Below are 20,178 nucleotides of genomic sequence, written 5' to 3' on the forward strand. Positions count from 1 at the left end.
GTTCAAACTGTGTTACGAGCGTCGCATCATCATGAGATGATGCAAAATATTATCCCTGACAGGGCATTATTATTGAACCACTTGGCCGGTGTTTCTTTTTCAAGGACAAGTGTAACACAAGTGAGTTATCCCTCCTAGTTGCAGCCATTTGTAAAAAATGTAAGTTAAAGAATAACTGTGGTGGCGAGTGCTCTTTTTAAATATAATGGGCCCAAATTCATGTGTTTGTGGAAAAATTACATGTTTACTGCTATTTAATATTATCGTTAGCCTACCATGTGCAAATGTCCCACCTACCTGGATTGCCGGAGTGATGATGGGTGGCTGGTCTCCGGGGGTGGTACATCCCGGTCCACATCCCCCTGTGGGCCCTTTCCACCCAGACGCCGTGACCTGGTCTCCTCTCCAGATCCCGCTTCACTCTGGCTGCCCGAAGATCCCTGTTACAAGCACAGCCAAAGTGATAGTGAAGAGATCAATCTTTATTTCTTCTCCACAGGAAGCTGTACGAGTGTGAAGGTGTGTGTAAGAGACTTGCCAGCCCCCTGTAGAAGAGGTCTTCCAGGAGGCTCTGGTCATGCAGTGGCCCGTTGATATCACTCTCGTCCATGGGGCCTCCGCGCTCCGACAGCGGTGTGTCCGGCATCGAGCCCGTCCCGTCCCAGTAGCCCAGCGCCGATAGGTCACCCATGTCAGAGCTGGCGCACCACAAAACACCAAGCCGATCGCATTCTGGCCACACTAACATCCATGGCTCGGCCTGGTGTGATTATATGATCCGTCGTAGAGTAGGGTTGGCAAGGGTCCTGCTGCAAGGAATTAAATGGGGCCCCACTGTCAATCGTCCCTCCTCTTGGTAGTCTGGCACTTGGGCCCCTCGAGCCTGTGGGCCCCCATTCAGTTGAACTTCCTGCACACTCAATAACTATGCCGCTGTAGGTGATCAAGCGTCTCTTGTATTGCTTTACGGATCAGAAGCATCACTTAAGCAGCCACAATTGCATTTAGCAGATACATTTGTGAGGTAGACAGGTGGCTCTCTCATGTCCGAGCACTGAACCAGCACTGATAAAATTCTAGGTTCGAATCTGGTTTTTTTTCAAGTGCAGTTAATTGAATGGTCTCACAGCATGGTCACTGCAGAAAACTGTCACTTAATTCAGCTAATCCAGCTGAGGACTAAACATTTAGATTTGATTGCCACGAAACACTTAGTATAGATAACAGGTTGCTTACGGAAGGAGCTTCAAAAGTAGTCATGATGTAATTTTATCTGACACGAGGTGGTGCACTGCTCATTGTGAGAGTTCAGAATTTAAATGCATCAGTTTCATGACACCAATAATATAATGGTAATGTAACTAGTAGAAAACAGAAAAAATATTAAGTACAAAAAGACATATGTATGCATGACAGTGAGTTAATTGTGAATTTAATTCAGCATTCCCTGCTGTTTCTCTCCAGGGGGACTCCGGTTACCTTCCAAGGAGCAGCTCCACAGCTCGCATCTCCGTGTCTGCGATGGGCTCACTACGGAGCTCCGTGTCGGGTCCAACCGTAGCCCCATGGCGGAGCAGTCTGAGAGACGGAGGTTGGGAGCCCTTGCCGCCATGTGCATGGAAGTCATCAGCATTCAGCAGGTTCCTTAGCAGCTTCACTGATGGGGTAGGGGACGGCCTGTTGTCAGTGACACACAAAATAACGGATCAGTTTTTTTTTTTTGAACCTATCCACGTGACTTTACCGAAAGACTCAAGAATAACAGAACAATGTTAAGACATCATGATGATGTTATACTGTTCTATGAAAACACTGGGCAGCAAGGTTAATTCTCAAATAGGTATTCAAAAGCTTTCAAAAGGGGCAGTAAAGAGGTGGACTGAGCATTATTGGGATTGCAGTTTTTTCAAGTTAATTAAATCAAATGGCTACAACTACTTAGAAAACTATGTTGAAACATGATATTGCCGAAAGCACATGAAGTTCATATGTTTATGTAATGGCTCTTCCTTAAAAAAAAAATTCCCAAAAATATTATCAGCTTGTTGTAAACGAAGTCAACTTTTAGCATAAATGTAACTATTTCAACGTTCCTTTAAAATAAAACAATCAATATTTTTTTAGTAGTGGTGTTTGGTTCACTAAACAAAAGTTAACCAAAGTGACGTTCAGATTCGTGTTTAACACTGTTGCATCTTTACCCGGAGGTACCCGTATGTGAAAACGTCTCAGTAGGTCCCGCGTTCATAGTGGAATGGGGAGGGTCAATGTGCATGGACGACACCACCATGGCGTCCCTCAAACGTCTGCCTCGGTCCAGAAGCACTGCAGCAGAGCACAGAACAAGGATGAGCTTACTAGGGCTAAATGAACAAAGAGTGATTTGGTCATAGGCATGAATAAATTATCAGTCTATAATTATTGTTGTTACCAGAGATAACATCTGCTGTGTTCTGGGTCCCACCAAACTCTTCTGCCTGTTGATCCTGGTTGTAACCAGGTTGTTGATTGGCTTCGGTTGAAGAAGGCTGCTCTTTGTTGGGTGACACGAGCAGACCACTGTGCGACACTTGCTCCAAGTTGAAAGCGTTATTTCCCGTGGTGCCTTTGTGTCCACTCTGGAAGTACAGGTGGTCCTTTCCTCTGCAAACGACATGATGATGTGCGAACAATTATATTATGTGTTACACTCAAAAATAAACTGGTTTCAACTCCACTTTACACGACGTTTTAAGTATTGTATTATAAGCTAAAGCATTATGGTCACCATAAGCCATGTTATATTTTCTGCTGCATAAAAGCCTCCCCTTGCCTCCCTATACGGTCCTTGGTACCACAATGCTTCGCATTTTTGCGATGAGATGATCTTATCACTCTTGTCTCTGCAACGGTTGGCCTCCTGGGCCTGTTCCCTGCTTTGACTGCCATTCTCACACCAGTCTCCTCCATCAGTCGTCATCCCATCTACCGATGCATCCAACCAAAATGCACTTACATTCCTTAAGAATGAATACATCTCTCGTTTGTGTTTGTTCCTTGCTCCATGCATTTGTCTGAAATTCCAAGCATGGGTATCATGAGGGGAACGATTTTTTTTAATCAAAATCAATGCATCATTGCATGGCTAATTATTACTGTTAGGCAAAGAGTGGCCCATTGTCTGATGACTACACTCAATGCGTTTACCTGGGGGTGTTTGGCAGGCTGCTTCCTGCGGACTCATGTCCACTGCTCGACTGCAACGAGAGCCTACGGGTGGATGGATCCATCTCCACGCTTGCTAAGCCGCCCTCCACAGAGGCGTGGACCAAGGCGAGAGGAGCCGACGCGTCCCCATGGTGGCCATTCACACTCATGTCCGTCGTGGGCACCGAGTTTCTGCCGTCGGATGTGTCCGCCAGAGCCTCCAAAGTCATAGAAACCTGCATGGTGACAAGTGTTGCAGAACAACAGCTGCATCACACGATTTCGTCAAGTAAAGCCCTTTGGCAATATACTGCTAAGCAACAGCTTCCCCATGCCATGCGCTATGTGGGGGTTATTTGACGATACTCTGCCACGCTGGTCAGTGCAGGTGGGTGAAGGTAAAGAAAGAGATACCTGCAGCTCTCCGAGCTTATGCGACGTGGAGGAGAGGATGGGGAAGGAGCCAGAGATCGGCTGCGTGGCCGACAGCCGGGAGATGTGATTGATGTGCACGCGCCCGACAGGAAGGTGCTCCAGCTTGGCAAGCACTTCCAGTACCAGATTTCCCATGTCTGGCAAAGCCCACAGGCAGCAGGAGTCAAGAGGTTCAACAGTCAACATTCCAATAGACCAACATAATTTTCACGGTTTCCATTTACCCTTAAAAGAGCTGTTGTTCTAGTGGCAACATCATTTTCAACCATTGCCACTTCACAGCCAATAATTGACAAAAGTGACAATTTCACATAAATGTAAGTATTTGATTTTTTTGGAGCCGTTTCACATACACTGCAGGTGACAGGGCATAAATGGGTACCAAGAAGGCAAATAACAATGCAACACTCTACACCCAACCACCCTGCCTCCTAAAATTCAACACATTTCCATTATTTCGCATCACTGTTCAATAGTTTTCTTGTTGTAATGGCTTAATTTGTATTGCCACTAATCTCAAAAACACAAATGTGATGTTTTTTCCATCCAAGGTAGAACTGGCAGGTGAACTATCTGGTCTAGGATTACATTGGAAAATGTATTACATTGTACATTTTGGATGACATGACAACACCACAGAGGCACACCTGTCTAAATTTAATTTTGACTACAGAGGCATCACAGTCACCATTTGCAACCATTGAAATGTGGCTTTAGAGTATTTTTTTTAAAAATTGTATTACATGATAATAGACTAATCTGTGTGGGAAACTGTCCTGGTCAAATCAGGCCCTCAGGTAGCATCTGACCCCACGACTCTCACCTGACAGGTAGGAAGAGAACTGCTTTGGTCCGCAGCACACGGAAAAGCGGGCGAAGCTCTGCGGCGAACGAGTGCCCCCAGCCAAGTGGGGTCTGAAGATGGTGCCGCCTGAACCCTCCCCCCACCAGCGCAAACGCACAAGCGGAGTGTGGAGCAGCGTGGAAACCCGAGGACCCGCTCCACCTGCCGACCACACCAGGGCACCCACCCTGATGCGCAGGAAACATCGTGGCTGCCCTTCCACCAGCGGAGGCAGGCTGGTCGCCGGGGTCACCTCGCTGGGCACTGTGGCATGGTTGGTGGTGGGGGGGAATACACACACTGTGCATGTTGGATGTATGTTGAAAGTGTTGTGGAACGTTTATGTCACTGGTTTGAAGCACGCTAGATTTCGCAATTTGTGAAAATTTTGGTCAGGGAAACACCATGCGAACGTTGCCGAATTCGGGTTAAAAAAAAAACTTCATTTTCCAGCTTGTTAATCGGCCCCAAACCACTGCTTTGCAAACCACAACGGTGTTGGCAGAATTACAGTGGCGGTGCAGTGGTTTGCACACCGCGTGGTTAACCCCCTCATACAATTACTTCACAACGTTACCCGAATGCGATTCCCAGCCATCCGCATTGACCAGCATGGTGAAGTATGTTCAAGCGACCCCCCGTGACCGACACGGTGTGAGGAAGCCATCAATCCACCTCCGATTAGCGTGGTTGGCTACGTACGGTGCAAAAGAAGTCCAACACATACATCCAGCAATGGATTGACAAATGGCCATGAAAAATGATCACGCGACCTAGAAACGCTCATGACACACACTGCTATAATGTGTATCCTACGTGAGGTCTACAGAATGTGCACTTTATCTACCGAAGCGCTGTAATAGATAAAAGTTGACGGAAATTAACAAAAAAAACACATTAAGACTCGTACACACAGCAGCTGTCTGGCGAATGACAGAAGCAATGTTTAAGACGGGCGTTGATCAAGCGCAGACACAATGGAAATATACTGTAATACAACAGAGAACCACATTGCGTGTCGTGATGTGTTGCGATCGCCAACGACAGCGATCACGAACGGGACCGCGAGAATGGCCTCAGGCCCGTAGCTCGGCAACGAGCGAACACACGCGGCCACCTCGACCTTACACTTCTTCGTCTTGCCCCTCTTCGTCTTCATGCTCGCAGCAACAATGAGAATAAACAACAATTAAGGCGCTGAGGGTGACAAGCTTGCCTCGACTAACGCACACACGCACGGCGACAACGCGTTCACATTTCCCACTGCACACGCGCGCGCCGCCGCCGTTGTTGACGGTGACCACGTGGGGGCGGCGACTCGTCAACCAATCGCGCGCGACGTCGCCGTTGTTGACTGTGACCACGTGGTTGGCGGCGACTCGTCAACCAATCGCGTGCGACGTCGCCGCAGAGGCCCTGGCCAATGGGAGGGCTCGCACATGTAGCACTCACGCCTATGCGTTGTAGGGATTTGAAAGGGTGTTTCGCGCCTGGGATTCGCGCGCGCCGCTTTCTCCTCGTTGTTGTTGGCTGCGGTCGATGCAGCAGCAACAACAACAACAACTATAGGTTATAGATTTTGAAGCTTTCGTGATTGCAAGGATTCATACTCTTAGGTTTTTTCGGTAAAGTCATGTAGGTTAAATATAAAAATAATAGAAAAAAATAATACAAATAATAATAAATAATAAAAATAACATAAATAATAATAGAAATCAAATAATAAAGCATTATTTATATTATTATTCCGCAAAGTCTGTCTATTTATTTAATTATTTCCCCCTATATTACTGGTTTATTATATTATTTTTTATTTTTATTATTCATTATTTTTATTATCATTTATTTTTTACCTACGTGACTTTATCGAAAAAACCTAAGAGTAACAACTATAGGGTTAGGGGCCGCCCATAAATGACGTCACACACCTAGGGGGGGGGGGGGTCAGACATTTGTGACGATGTGTGACGAGAGGGGGCGGGTGAGAAATGTGACGTCACATCAAAATGCGCAACTTTAAATAAATACAGATAACACGTTCTACTTAATTAAATATACTTTTTAATAAATGTTTTCTCCTACAACATCAGAGTGCAGCGCCACATTAAATGCGCACTACAATGACAATAGTTTAAAGCGATTTGAAACATGTTTTATTTTCAAAATGGAAATATGGTTTTGGGGGGGGGGCAAAGCTTTGTGACGTCATATTTGAGGGGAGGGTCTGACTTTTTATGACGCCACGTGACGAGGGGGGGGTCAAAAATTGTCCAAAATCGCGTGACGTCATTTATGGACGGCCCTTTATAGTAACTAGGTTATTTTTTTTATCTAAAGCTTTCGTGACTGCAGGGATTCATATTCTAGGTTCTTTCGGTAAAGTCACGTAGAAGGGAAATGATAAAATAATAGAGACTTAAAACAATAAAAATTTTCACGACGATTCGACTGCAACACAAGCAATCGTCATCAGGTGTGAAATCCACAGCAAGAAAATGTGACTTTACCGAAAGAAACAAGAATACAAAAAAAGGTGTCAGTTTTGTTGCCAGATAGAAGGGTAAAGAACCAATTATCATATTTTTACTGGCAAATGAGGTTCCCATAGTGTAGATGCTTGCCCCGAGCTCTCATACTCTGATGGTGCATTGTCTTTGAGTTGTGCGCCTTTTGGCGTCATCTGGTCCAACCCATATGAGACTAGGCTCTAAGGAAAGCTGTCTCGGGTGTGGATCAATCAACTTTAGGGACAGTGCACATTATCAGAGTTATGTTCTTTTGTTTGTATTATGACTGCAGGTATTGCGGTCTATGCAAACATGACTCCTTGTAAAAAGGTGTCAGTTTTGTTGCCAGATAGAAGGGTAAAGAACCAATTATCAAACAAGAATACAGTCAAGTTATTATTAGTTTTTGTTTACCCAAATAATACGGCTTTTGTGTTGTTTTTTGTTTAAGATTATTAAACACTGACAACGTTTAAGCGTTCACGAATCCGCATCTTGTTAATTATTTAAACAGCTTTAACATTAAAATTAATAAAAGTAAAATAAAATGAAAATCACGACGTTTCGGAGGCAACACAAGCTTCCGTCTTCAGGTGGAACCGTCAAAGCCACGACAGCTGTATCAAGCTGCGTGACTTTACCGAAAAAACCTAAGAATATGAATCCTTGCAGTCACGAAAGCTTCAAATCTAGAATTATTTAAACAGCTTTAACAACGCCCACCGTCAACACCACCACCATTACATTTCCCAGCACATACAAGCGCGCCCAGCAAACGCTCGCTCGCGATTGGTTGACGTCGGGGTAGCCGCGCACCAATCAGCACCGCCGCCGCCACCGAAGCGCGCTGGGAAATGTGAAGAAGAGTGTACAGTGCGCAGTGGTAGGTACAGTGCGCGTGATAGGTGAAGATGTCATCCCTGCAGAAGAAGGTGCAGCTGAACCGTCTACCGCCCAGACCTCATGTCCCCGGCAGCTCCTCCTCCGCCTCGGCCGCCTCCAAGAGGTCGCTTTGCACGGGCCGCGCATCTAAAATGAAGATATTTAATAATGTACTGTATACACGCGATTGTTCCAGTGGGTCGTGGCTGGCGACGCACGGGTTGTTGACGCTTTGTTAATGCGAAAGAGGAGTCGCAGAGTCGGCGTCGTGCCACCGTAAAGGCATTTCGCACTGACGTGGGGGGTTGCACGAGAGGGCAATGATGATATGGAGCGTTGTGGGCGAAACTTAAAAAAAGTGTGCCTTCATTACTACTACTACAAGTGTGCCTTCGTTCTCGTGACGAGCGTTGAACTCGTCGTCTGTGACGGCCCGGCAACGCACTCTGGAAGACAGAGAGAGAGATTTAGTTTCCCTGGGTTCCGTCTTAACGTTTGGTAGACAACACAAAGTCGTCCTGCACGCGACGCGATCGCGCCTCTCACTCGCTCCATATCCGTGCGTGAGATTCGGTGATTTTATCAAGCGAATGGTGCCGCTTTTTATACACTCGTACCGGAATAACATAGACATTTTAACACGTAGGCTTTCGCGAACAATTTCATCCGTAGTACAGGGTTTTTTGGGGGGGGGGGTAAATTTACGCGATCTAACCCCAAAAAAACTGTTTTATGAACATTGCCATTCCTCGCAAGTTGCCAGTAAACCTCACCGCCACCCGCTGTCCACTCGTGCAATAACCACATCACAATTTGCAGTTGTAGACCTGGAAAGTATACTGCGTGCAGATGTCATTTGAAGCCCTTTTTCTAACCACTGCTGGATGAAGGACTCCCACGCCTTGCGGGTCGTGGGGTCAATTCACCTTATCTCGTACGTTCAAGATTATGGCATGCATTTCAGCCATTCCGAGATTGGGTCTGTTGATAATGGGTTGTTGGTTGATTGGTCACCTAGACATTGTGAGTCCCCGAATCGCTCTTCCATGCAAGAGCCATCGCGATGATGAATGATGGGAGACATGCGGGGGATTGCCACGTCTTGAGCCGCGAGACAAAAACCTGGATGAACAGCACGTTTTCAGTTTAACACGTAGTAGGCTTTCGCGAGCAATATATCCATAATAAATGTTTTTTGGGTTAGATCGCATAAATATGTAAATGTGTCACTAGACCCGCCGCCACCACCCGACACAGCCAATTAGTAAGATGTCATAACATCTACCCCTCTATTTAAGGAACAAAACAGGAGGATTTATCCACAAATCTGACTGTCGCCTAATGACGCTAGTTGTAATTACTGGCGAAACGTCGGACTCGGATTGTAAATGTTGTGGCTTTGCTCTCCAACACACCGGTGGGCTGCACTAGTAACGAATTGACACGTTCTGTTTACGTGACAAACCTTACCAATTGGCTGTGTCGGGTGGTGGCGGGTTTAACGACACATTTACGCGATCTAACCCCAAAAAAACCTGTGTGATGGAGCACGTTTTCACTCGCGTGCCTGTAGAAGGCAGTATGGACATCATTGTTTTTCATGACGTGTGATGTTTGACAGTGCAGTTTTATGACTTGTGTGATGTTTGAGAGTTATGTTTGCAAGGGTTTTCTTCGAAAACGGAATTGTCCCAACTTGACACGCAAAGCCCATTAACCTATCCTCTGACAAGCAGGGCACGTGCTACACAAAGACCTTAGCAATGAAACAGGGCAGGAAAATACATGGGCACGGTGTGTTGTGTGTCATTTCAGCCATGGGTTCGGCCGCAGAAGAGACTTTACCCCGGTGTCATGGAACCTCTACTTCGAATCCATGGATGATGTGGAGGTGGGGGAAGGAGATGATAAGGGAATATCCTTTTTAATTTGCAAATTAATGAAGCCACCGACGCTTGATATTAGTTTTACATTGATTTTGTTCACGATTATTTAAATGGCTTTGGTTGAAATTATAGCATTTTGGATTGTAGGTCTTCTAACTGAAACATAACCAAACAAAAAACCCCTGTAATTCTACATGTCCTCAGCTGCCACTTCTGCCAGTTGCGGACGTTATTAATAAACAAAAAACAATCTGATGCAGATGCATTATCCATAACAATGTCACCCTTTTATGGCTCCATACACTTGTATCACAATGTGTCTAATGATTTAATGTAAGCCACTCTTTACATGAAATATATTGTACACCAGTGGCTTGATTAGAATTCCAGTAATATAATTGAAAAAACCTAAGTGTTTATTTTCTGTCAAAAGAGAGTGAAACAGGAACCTTTAGAGAGGAGCTGCATGAACATGCTAACTATGTGTACACGTTGTTCACCTGGTATTTCCTGACCTTGCCAAACACCTTCCGAGTATACCGAAGTGGATCAGAGGGCCCTGTGCTCTTACTCTTGCATGGAGGGGGACACTCAGCACTCTCCTGGGCTGTTTTTACGGTATTACATGTGCAAGCGCGACACAGCACGGTATTTAGATAATATCTTGTACTACTAACCCTATAGCTTACAACTAGACATGTAAAAATGTATTGTTGATAAGCAATTCCTATGCTCACAATATAAGCATGTAATAGTTCGTCTCAAATATTGTATGCTCATGCACCTTTTGACTAATAGAATTTACAAGACAACATAAGAGACAGGCAATGCAAACTAGACAAATATAATGGTTTCTTGAGTTCAATCATGACCGTGAATCAAAGTAATTCACTTTTTTGTCAAAGGGGGTGAATTGTTGCATGCCTATTGACTACTTGTGATTTTTTTTTTATGATTACCGAGTAAAGCAAATGTCTCCTGTAAGTGCATTTAGCTGTTGCATTTGTCACCACCAGGCAGCTATTAGCAGCAACATTGAGTGCCGTGTGGTGGCTGTCGACCTTCGTGGACACGGTGAGAGCCGAAACCGCTTTCGTCACTTTTTTAGTTTCGAAATTAGCTTCTTGAAACCATTATCAAGGATCGTATATTGTGCCTTCCGACAATAACACTCCGTTTGCCTAACAACATCCGGTACAGAATTCATATTCTTCTAACAATGTACTGGTTTTAAGTGTGAATCAAAGACGATTTGATGACGAACACAATCCGTGTGTGTGTGTGTGTGTTTGACAGGGGACACACACGTAAGCAATCCTGAGGACTTGTCAGCAGAAACGATGGCCAAGTAAGTAGAGAGCAATGCCGAGCTATACATTCCATTTATTTTTACCTATCCACAAGACAGGATTTTATTAAAATATATACATTTGACCTGGCACTGCTTTGTTAAAATATGGGTAAGCTACCTGTAATTAAACCAGGTTCTGAAGTGTGATGGGTTTATGGTTTCAGCCTGGTTACGAATTAATGCACAAAAGATTATCACATTAAGTATTCACTTAATTTGCCCAAAAAATGAATTGCATGTTAGGGCAGTAAAAAAAAGGTTCTTCTCTCTTGTGCATTCTCTCATTATGCATTCACTCGGACATTAGTCTTGACCACCAGCCATCGTACCTTCAAGCAACATGTCCTCTGCTCAAGCCGACTTTTCTTAAGTCAATATACTTGACTTAAAGCTTTCGTGACTGCAGGAATTCATGCTAATATTTTTTAAATATTTTTTTTCTATCTACGTGACTTTACCAAAAGACCCAAAGAGTCATCAATATACTGTGTGTAACTTTATGGATTTCCTCTAATCCATATGTTCATCTGTTTCTCATTGCAATTGTATGCAGGGTCTCCATGCATATTTCCACAATATTCAGTTTTTGTTCCATTTTCTTTTGTCAATGCCCATGTGTCTGACCCATGCTATAGTACTGCAATATGCGCTTACTGAAGTGAACGGCTTATCTTGAATACAGATGATGCTTACGATGAGCGTGACGTGCCGACCCGCGTGCGTTCATGCTTGCAGGGATGTGGGTGCCGTGGTGGAGGCCCTGTACGGGGAGAATCCCCTCCCCGTTATCATGGTTGGGCACAGCATGGGCGGAGCCATCGCCGTCCACGCGGCCACGGCCAATGTCATCCCCACGCTTGTCGGCCTCATCGTCATTGACGTGGTGGAAGGTGGCCGCCAAACACATTGAGATCTTGTTTAATGAGGAGTTTCGCCATCAGAAACATCTGTGCCATGCTTCCTTTGTGCGTGGTTTTGCTACGTGATTTGTGTTGGGATGCTCGTGGATACAACAACTTTGGTGGCTTTTGGAATCTCTCATATTTGCATGTGTTTGTTCCCATCTCCCAAAGATCTTGAATAAAAATGAAAAGCTTAACATACTCTGAAATATTGCTATTCCTCCATGCGCAATCATCATCAACATTTGTTAAAACATAATATCGCATATCTGCTGTCGGCACAGCAAGCAGACACTACCCAAAGGTGTCTTTGAGTTGATGACCCACCATCTTAAAGGACCAGACGTTCAGAGCCTTGTGGTGTCCTCTGCTGTCAAACAGGAACGGCGATGGATGCCTTAAACAGCATGCAAAACTTTCTGCGTGGTCGACCAAAGACATTCAAGTCTGTTGAGAATGCCATTGAGTGGAGGTAAATACTCAATTTGTGCATTAACAAAAAAAAACTCAAGATGTCAAATTGGGTGACCGGTGTTACTGTTGAACAAACAAGAGAGCAACCTGATTTTGGCAACAACTAGAGTTAAACTGTAACCGAAAGTTACATGTTAAGGATGTGAACAGAGGAAGAAAGTTGTTTAATGGTGTCAGTCACAATATAGTTGAGTTTATCTGCTTCTATGAACTATGTGTTTCTGAATTGTACGTAAAATATTCTCACCTATTATTATCTTAAAATAAATATAAGTAGGACTACACAATGCTATAGATACTATAAATCCATCTTAACTGTTTAACAATGATGAGACTAGAATATAGCTCAATGAAAAAATCACTATAATTGACAAATTCTGGAATTATAACTCAAATGATGCTTTCATTAAGAACTATAATTAAATCGTTACACACAGCATAGAATAAGAACTCGCATTCATTATTATGGAGCTGGATTAACACTGCGTGCCATTGATTTTTCACACTGCTCACCCAAAGCAATCCGAATTAGCCTTGGTGTTGTATTGATGTGATGCTGATTATGATGCTTGTGATGCTGATTATGATGCTTGTGCTGCTGTATGCAGTGTCAAGAGTGGCCAAATCAGGAACCTGGAGTCTGCGCGAGTCTCTATGGGTGGGCAGGTGAAAAGGTAATGCTGTCTCCCTTTGTGTTAACTACATTCGCTGCCAGCCCAACTCGGGAATTCCATACTTTTAGGCTCCTTAAAACACTTGTCGGCAATTTTGATGAAATTGTGTTTCAGTATACACTATCATAGTTTGAGTACCGGATATAAAATGTTTCTATTAACATTTAGATTTTATAAACATTGTTTATTGTTAGCATCATGTTACATGTAGTTTATCAAGAAAAGGAAGGGCATTTTTACTGGGATCCTTTTCTTCACATCTTCAGAGATTTTATGACTTGTGGGGTTCTTCATAAGCTTGTGTATTGTTTTACATTATGCTGAATGGTAGTGCCTTAAGTGGTTGTAGCAGTGACGTTAACTCTTTACATACAACATGGATGAATTACACAAATGGTGTGCTTAAGACTTGATGTTAATCGATGCATTGCTCCACCCTTACTTTTTACCAACTTGCTCATGTTGGTTGCTCACAGATGCGAGAGTGGGAACGCGAGTCCGTCCAAAGGAAACGGTTCGTTCTGCGAGGGCATTCGAGAGGAGGATGAGGAGGGAGACAAGGAAGAGTCCAATCACACCACACAGCCAGCATCACCACCACAGGTTGGCATTCAATTAAAATGATGTAATTACACTCTGCCAAACAGTTATCTTAAATAAACCGTTCAACTGTAAGTTCGCTTTTGGAGAAAATAGTCAATTTCTCACCCATGGAACGAATTCCCTTTCTACTATATTTGTTGATTAAATATGGTTTAATTAGAATATTGGTTGACTAAAATGGAAAGTATCATTACAATAGATATATTTATATTCAGCTCTCGTACAGGATGTGTACAGATTTGCTGCAATTCCATGACGTGCTTTTGCTGTCTTAAATATCTTTTGCATGTCATGTGCTTTTGATTCTGGCCAGCACACAATTTCATGGCTGATTGGATTTCTCATAAAATGGAAAGAGTACTTCAAATTACAATATATAATGGCCTCAGCATTGAAATATAGTCACTTTGCAAAGCAAAAAAAATGTTTTTTGCATTTCGTGTTTTGAGACAGTCTTGCTGAAAGGTAAGATTTTCATCAGTAAATATTGTGAAATACCTTTAATGGCAAACTAGCCTAACCACTCACCTCAAAGCAGTGGGGAAATATGATCTCCGTCGGTAACTAAACCCCAACCCCTGAAAAACAACGGTGACAGCCATCCATTACAACGGCAAGGTCACAAAAGAGCCACTTGACATCACCTCTTCTGGCTGGCAGGTAAAAAAAAAACAAGGCCAGCCTGAAATTCAAAGGGCATAACCTTCAACCGGAGTATGAACTTTAAAAGTCGTGTGGAAAAGACGTGCGAAAAGGTCAAAGCCAGGATCAGCTTCGTACAACATGGGGGGGCAGCACTAGGACGCTCCGTGCAGCAGCACTGGTGCTGATATTTTACTTGGCGACTGAATTCTGTGGCTTCAGCTTGGTCCAGCAGTACCCGCACCAAAGCTCAAAAAATGTTGAAGCCAAAGCCGCCCGAATGACTGCCAGTTTTGTTCCCACATACCTCCTCCAGAATATTTTAAGAGACACGCAACCATCTTGTCCGTACGCCCGCATCGTGGCCAACCTGAGCCTCCTGATTCAAAAGGACCTTCGGAACCTCCCAGTGGCAGCGGCTCCTGAGGCCATCCACTGGCTCGGCAATGTCGATGTGAACATATTAACATTGCCGATCAACCCCCCACTATACGAAACAAGAAAAACATCCATCCTTTGTTTTAAAATGTATGCAACGTAAAGTCAACTTTGCCATATCGTTAAACTCAAAGGATGTTCAATACGTTTATTTTTTCGGTATAACCATGCATGTTGAGTTGTGTTTTGTGGATTGGTTTATTTTAAACACACCCAGGCTTATTAGAACGATACAACGCAATCATCGCCCCCTTTTTGCAGAATCATTCCCCAGGTTATTCTTGCAACTGAGACTATCCTGGTCTCTTTTGAGTTCTTGCCCAGTTAAGCAAAATCAACTTGGCAGTTGAACTTCAGACCTGCAGATGACACCGTGTTTAACCTGTGCTAATGAAACGTGTGCGTGCGCAGTCAGAGGAGGGCGCCCTGTACACGTGGCGAATTGACCTCTCGACCACGGAGCGCTTCTGGGAAGGCTGGTTCCGGGGCCTCTCCATGCTCTTCCTCTCCTGCCCAGTGCCCAAGATGCTTCTGTTGGCCGGTGCTCCTCCCATTCCAAACTTGGCAACAATCACTTAGCACAGAGGTCCTGTGGATAACTTGATTTATAGATCATTTTGAAACTTCTCACTGCTGAAATGGCCCACACCAATGAAAAATGTCTAATAAAGCAAATTATTCGTTAAATTAACGGTTTTGGTTCAGTAATTGAAAGCTGAGTTGGAATGAAATCTATATGACACCGTGACACCTGAGGACCAGAATTGTGTATCCCTGACCTGTATTTATTGAAAAGGCTGCTTGTACATAAATTCACAAATGTTATGATAATTTATTCTCGTGTTGTATTGCTATTCGAGTGTAACTACCAGCATCTTTTATTGGAAATGTTATTTTAGATTTTTATTTTATTCTGCCAATGCATTTATTACATTTGCTACCTCCTCTACTCAAGTGCAGGTGTTGACCGCTTGGATAAAGACTTAACCATTGGGCAAATGCAAGGTAAGCACTTCATTACATACAAAATATAAACCATGAAGATAGAATTACGCAACCCAGCTTCATACTAACTATTTAATATTAACTTTTTCCTAAACTTTCCTCGCCCTCTCACGATATGTTTACATCCCTCTTATTGGGAACGTGATATCTTAAAGAGCAACTCAAACTCTCAAGTTGTCTCGATGACACATCTGTAACAGCACTCTCCGAAAAAAATTACTTCAATGTCAGCTTCATCTGAGGATGTTCATTTAACACGTAATACAGTCGTCCCTCGGTTAACAGTGACATTGGTTCACGGCTTTTCGGTTAACCCTATGCCTCCCACGGTACGCCATGGTTTCGACTAACGTTGACATTTGTATTAATCGGTATGTTTACGATATGCACGCGGGTGCCAATTGCGGCCAATCCGAGCGCTCGTTAGTGGAACGGATGAACGCTTTTAACACGTAATAATTCCTATATTCCATTAACAGTTATTTTGGCTAACAGTTTTCGTGGAACGGATTAGAAAACGTTCACCGAGGGACTACTGTACAGCAACTTTACCTATCGTTTCCATCCATTGCTGGGTAAGAGCCTTGTATTTCGTGTGTCTGCGATGGCCTCACTGCTGTTACGTGCGCTGCCCTTTTTGTAACCCCAACCGTTCACGCAGGCAAGTTTCAGATGCAGGTGCTGCCGCAGTGTGGGCACGCGGTGCACGAGGACGCTCCGGACAAAGTGGGCAGAGTTTTTTCTTTTCCTCCATTCACTCTGTTTTAATTTCGTACTCAATTCAACACATTCGTCAATAGCATCGCCCTTAAAAATGGGCAAAGTGTTTAATAAAATTAACGTTTTGGGCGTTGGCCCTTCTTCATAGTACATTATGTGCAATTGTCAAGAACGTTACAGGCAGTTTTACATTGACGATTGTGTTGAGTTTTTTTTCCGTTAATTGTGCACCACTGCAAACGCAGCCGTATCATGAAATAATTTGTTCATATTATTATTGGTTAAATAGCAAAGTAGAATTTTGTAACGAGTTATTTTATATATCCACCTCTTTATTTTCTTTTTTTCCCCCTTCCAGGTTGCTGATGCAATTTCAACGTTTATGCTCCGTCACCGTGTCGTGGAATCCAAAGGAGATTTTAAAGTGTAAGAACGAGCTGCATAGCTGCTGCCTCTATATCATGAGTTCTTATTTTATCATTGCTTTTGGCTACCTCTTGAATGAGCGTGTCATGTTCACCCCTCACTGTCAGATGAATAAAGACATTTTCATAATACTGGGCCTCCTCGACTTAGCAACATTCGATTTACAAATTTTCAGAGATATGAACAAACCTGCCCATATGTCCAGTTGCCTGTTCGGACCGAGATTTGTAAGTTCAACCGCTGTGCTATAGATGGCGGTGGTGGCATCTACATCTGCAGAACATGAAGAACCAGTGGCATCTCCACCGACAGGAGATTATACAACTTTTAAATCCATTCCCCATGTTTTGTGTACATGGCGTACAACGTGTTTGGAATCGATAGGAGTAAAGTTGGACTTACGAACAAATCGACTTACGAACAGACATCTGGAACCTAACTTGTTCTTAAGTCGAGGAGTCCATGTATGGGGTCATGTCCTAAATTCTACCATCACGTTTGTGCGCGTTTTTTTTGTTCTATCTCGCTTATACAGCTATGTTCGCTAAGTGCAGCATTAGAATATTATTTGCATAAACTGCGTTTTCCATTCTCACAGGCATGATTCGATGTATGTACCATATGTGTAAGACTAGATTTTCTTTGTTGAATCATTGTTTGTCGACTGATTACGTCAACTCCGATGAAGGTAGGTGCTCGCCTCAAACATAAAAAGAATGCAAAATTTCTGACCACCCATTGCACGGCAGCAATTTTTATAAAGCTGCACCGAAATGGAATAGATAATTTCGAGTAGATGGATGAATTCTGGTTAGATGGTACCTTGCATCCAATCGGACCCGGAATCTGATCACATGGTTCTGTTCTCAAACCGAACTTACTCCCGCACGCTTATGCCTTACTGTAGAAAGTAACAAAAAAGTCGTGCCCATAACATTATTGATGGTTTATTGTAATGTATGTAACTTTAACTTCGAATAAATAAAAGTTTTGCTAAGTATATGTAAAAAAGGAAAAGCTGTTGTGCCCCATTGTGGCTTAATTGTCAGATGTTACGGTGAGTGGCATGTTAATATGCATGACAAGTGAAGAATGTTGATCTTTTGAAAACATTTCCCACTGAGCCCTTGTAACAGGGGAATATAAATCCCTACATTTAAATCAATCTGGAAAGCCTGGTGCTGTTTATCTCATTTACAATCACTGGCCCTATGACACAAGGCCATATTCAAAATCGTACAATGGATAGATGTGCCCCGTTGGGGATATTCTGTGTGCGGAGGTGGAATGAGCTCACGGCGGTTTTCCAGAACGATCGGTCAACTCTCGCCAAAACCCGGCAAGCGACCGTCACCCACGGACGAGCGCGCCTTGCCTGTCAATGCATGCGGTGGCGTCATCGCGCATGCCTGTGCCGTCCCTAAACAAAGTATTTAACGAATGCAGTTTCAGGTGGTGGTCAACGATGCGTCATGTCCTGTGCCAGACAGGAATCGGGCGTAAAAAGTCAGGGAAAAATTGATACGATTCCAAAAGCGTTCCACGGAAATGTGTTCAAAGGGATGTTCTACTTTGATCGATGAGAGGCTAACTGCTTAAATCTACATGTAAACGTTTGTTTTTTTGGTAAATGCATTTCGTAAGAGGGACGCATTTTGTGTAAGGAGGAATTTGTACGTATATTTATCCACTACGTAACTCGCCAAAATGTGTTTCCGCCTATAACACTGTACCATTGTTGGTTGCAAATAAAGTTTACAAAAAATAGTGAGGAAATATTATTTGTAGACAAACACTACATTTTGGCAGAAAACTCCCCTTAAAAGGAATTATTGCTAAGCCTCCGCGGACATCCCGCTAGTGTCTACATGATGTAGTATTCGTTGGTTTCACCAAAGGCACTGCAGTATATAAATTATGGTTTTAAGATTTTACAGCCCCTTCTCAATGCACTGTTGGATGAAGGCCTATAAATACATTTTCAGTCATGGGGGTTGAGACCACACGCACCAAGATGGTCCGTGCAGCTCTGTGAAGCGGTGGTTCCCAGGACCAGTTGCGCCCTGACTCTTCGCTGATGTTAGCCACGGCTGGAAACGGAACTTGGGTCATGAACTACTGCCACCACGTATCGATTTACATTGTATTGGCAACTGCTGGAATTCCCTTATTTTGACTTTTGTGGGTAAAATGCTTTACAATGAGTGTGATTTGTCTTGTTAGTTTTTACGTGAGTTTTCAAGCTATTGTAAGAGGTTTCATAACTTATTTGAAATTGACATGCTACTCCAACAAGTCACAATGCAATAGTTAAAAAGGCATTGTGATATTGCAAGCTTAGAATTACAATGATATAAAGAGGACCACTTGGATGAGAGAACGTACCCTGGTTAAATACTTCATTTGAACTTTGAAGAAAATTAAGTTGGCTTGGGCAGAACGCATTGTTAGAAGGAATAATTGTGGCAATAGAGAACAACAATGGGTTGACAGCCAAAGCAGGGAACACATTCACGTGTGAGGTGACGATAGCTTGTGGATCGGCCTTCATCCAGCAGCAGAATGATCGTGACTGTGGATGTGTTATCTTGCAGATTTTTACCGGGGTGCTGAAGCATGCGCTGCACCTTGTGCACCGAGGTTGTGTCCGGTCACCGCGTCGGTTCGAGTAACTTGACTTGGTGTCGTGGCGGACGACTTTCGCATGCAGTTCTCTAAAGTCGTGTCGCTCGCCTTGCACTCACGCGCACTGCCACTGCAACCCCCCCCCCCCCCCCGTGTACGTAGCTTCGTGTAAAAAAAAAACACATGATCGAAGTTTAAAACTCTCGATTATTTCTGCTCAAGTCGTTTAGGTTCACTGTAGGTCGATGCTTGAGTGGTGCATACCTTTATTTGAGCACTTTGGAATGCAAGGGTTGGTGGGTCACAGATTTGTAAAACTCAGAGGTTGTGAGATGACCAAGGAAGTGGGTTTATGATGCACCTGTTTTGCATACATTTGAGCATTATGCCCTCCTGTGCAGGTTTTATCCAGGTGATCACATTTCCTCCGCACAACGCATGCCCCGCCTCAAAGAGGGTAATTGACACTCGGTGAGGCAATCCTAGTTAAATGACTCATACGTTACTCTTCAGTGTATATGTTGTTATTTATTTAATCTCTTCGCCTGCTCATAGATCTGAATGTATTGTGTAAAAAA

General features: G+C 43.6%; 2 protein-coding genes across 3 annotated transcripts in view; one reads left to right on the top strand and one right to left on the bottom strand.

The window, feature by feature from the left end:
* C2CD3 (C2 domain containing 3 centriole elongation regulator) overlaps positions 1-5,755 on the bottom strand; it is a 44,654-nt gene extending 38,899 nt beyond the window's left edge. For both annotated transcript variants that reach the window (XM_078865088.1, XM_078865087.1), the window contains exons 1-9: positions 5,594-5,755; positions 4,445-4,729; positions 3,601-3,758; positions 3,187-3,422; positions 2,432-2,643; positions 2,202-2,325; positions 1,480-1,677; positions 539-698; positions 298-440 (exon numbers count right to left, since the gene is read on the bottom strand). In XM_078865088.1, coding sequence (XP_078721214.1) covers positions 298-440; positions 539-698; positions 1,480-1,677; positions 2,202-2,325; positions 2,432-2,643; positions 3,187-3,422; positions 3,601-3,758; positions 4,445-4,729; positions 5,594-5,624 — 1,547 coding nt within the window. In that variant the 5' untranslated portion in view covers positions 5,625-5,755. The remainder of the gene's footprint in view (positions 1-297; positions 441-538; positions 699-1,479; positions 1,678-2,201; positions 2,326-2,431; positions 2,644-3,186; positions 3,423-3,600; positions 3,759-4,444; positions 4,730-5,593) is intronic.
* A 2,070-nt stretch (positions 5,756-7,825) lies between these two features.
* On the top strand, positions 7,826-19,757 carry PPME1 (protein phosphatase methylesterase 1). The gene is made up of 14 exons (XM_078865089.1): positions 7,826-7,978; positions 9,670-9,769; positions 10,266-10,358; positions 10,757-10,814; positions 11,037-11,088; positions 11,827-11,981; positions 12,375-12,465; positions 13,076-13,141; positions 13,618-13,744; positions 15,236-15,365; positions 15,785-15,829; positions 16,491-16,555; positions 16,908-16,975; positions 19,570-19,757. Exons 1-14 carry the CDS (start codon positions 7,884-7,886, stop codon positions 19,586-19,588), a joined length of 1,164 nt encoding a protein of 387 aa, XP_078721215.1. The 5' UTR covers positions 7,826-7,883; the 3' UTR covers positions 19,589-19,757.
* Positions 19,758-20,178: the final 421 nt, after the last annotated feature.

The sequence above is a fragment of the Lampetra fluviatilis genome, chromosome 19 (assembly GCF_964198595.1).
Source record: "Lampetra fluviatilis chromosome 19, kcLamFluv1.1, whole genome shotgun sequence".
NCBI lineage: Eukaryota > Metazoa > Chordata > Hyperoartia > Petromyzontiformes > Petromyzontidae > Lampetra > Lampetra fluviatilis.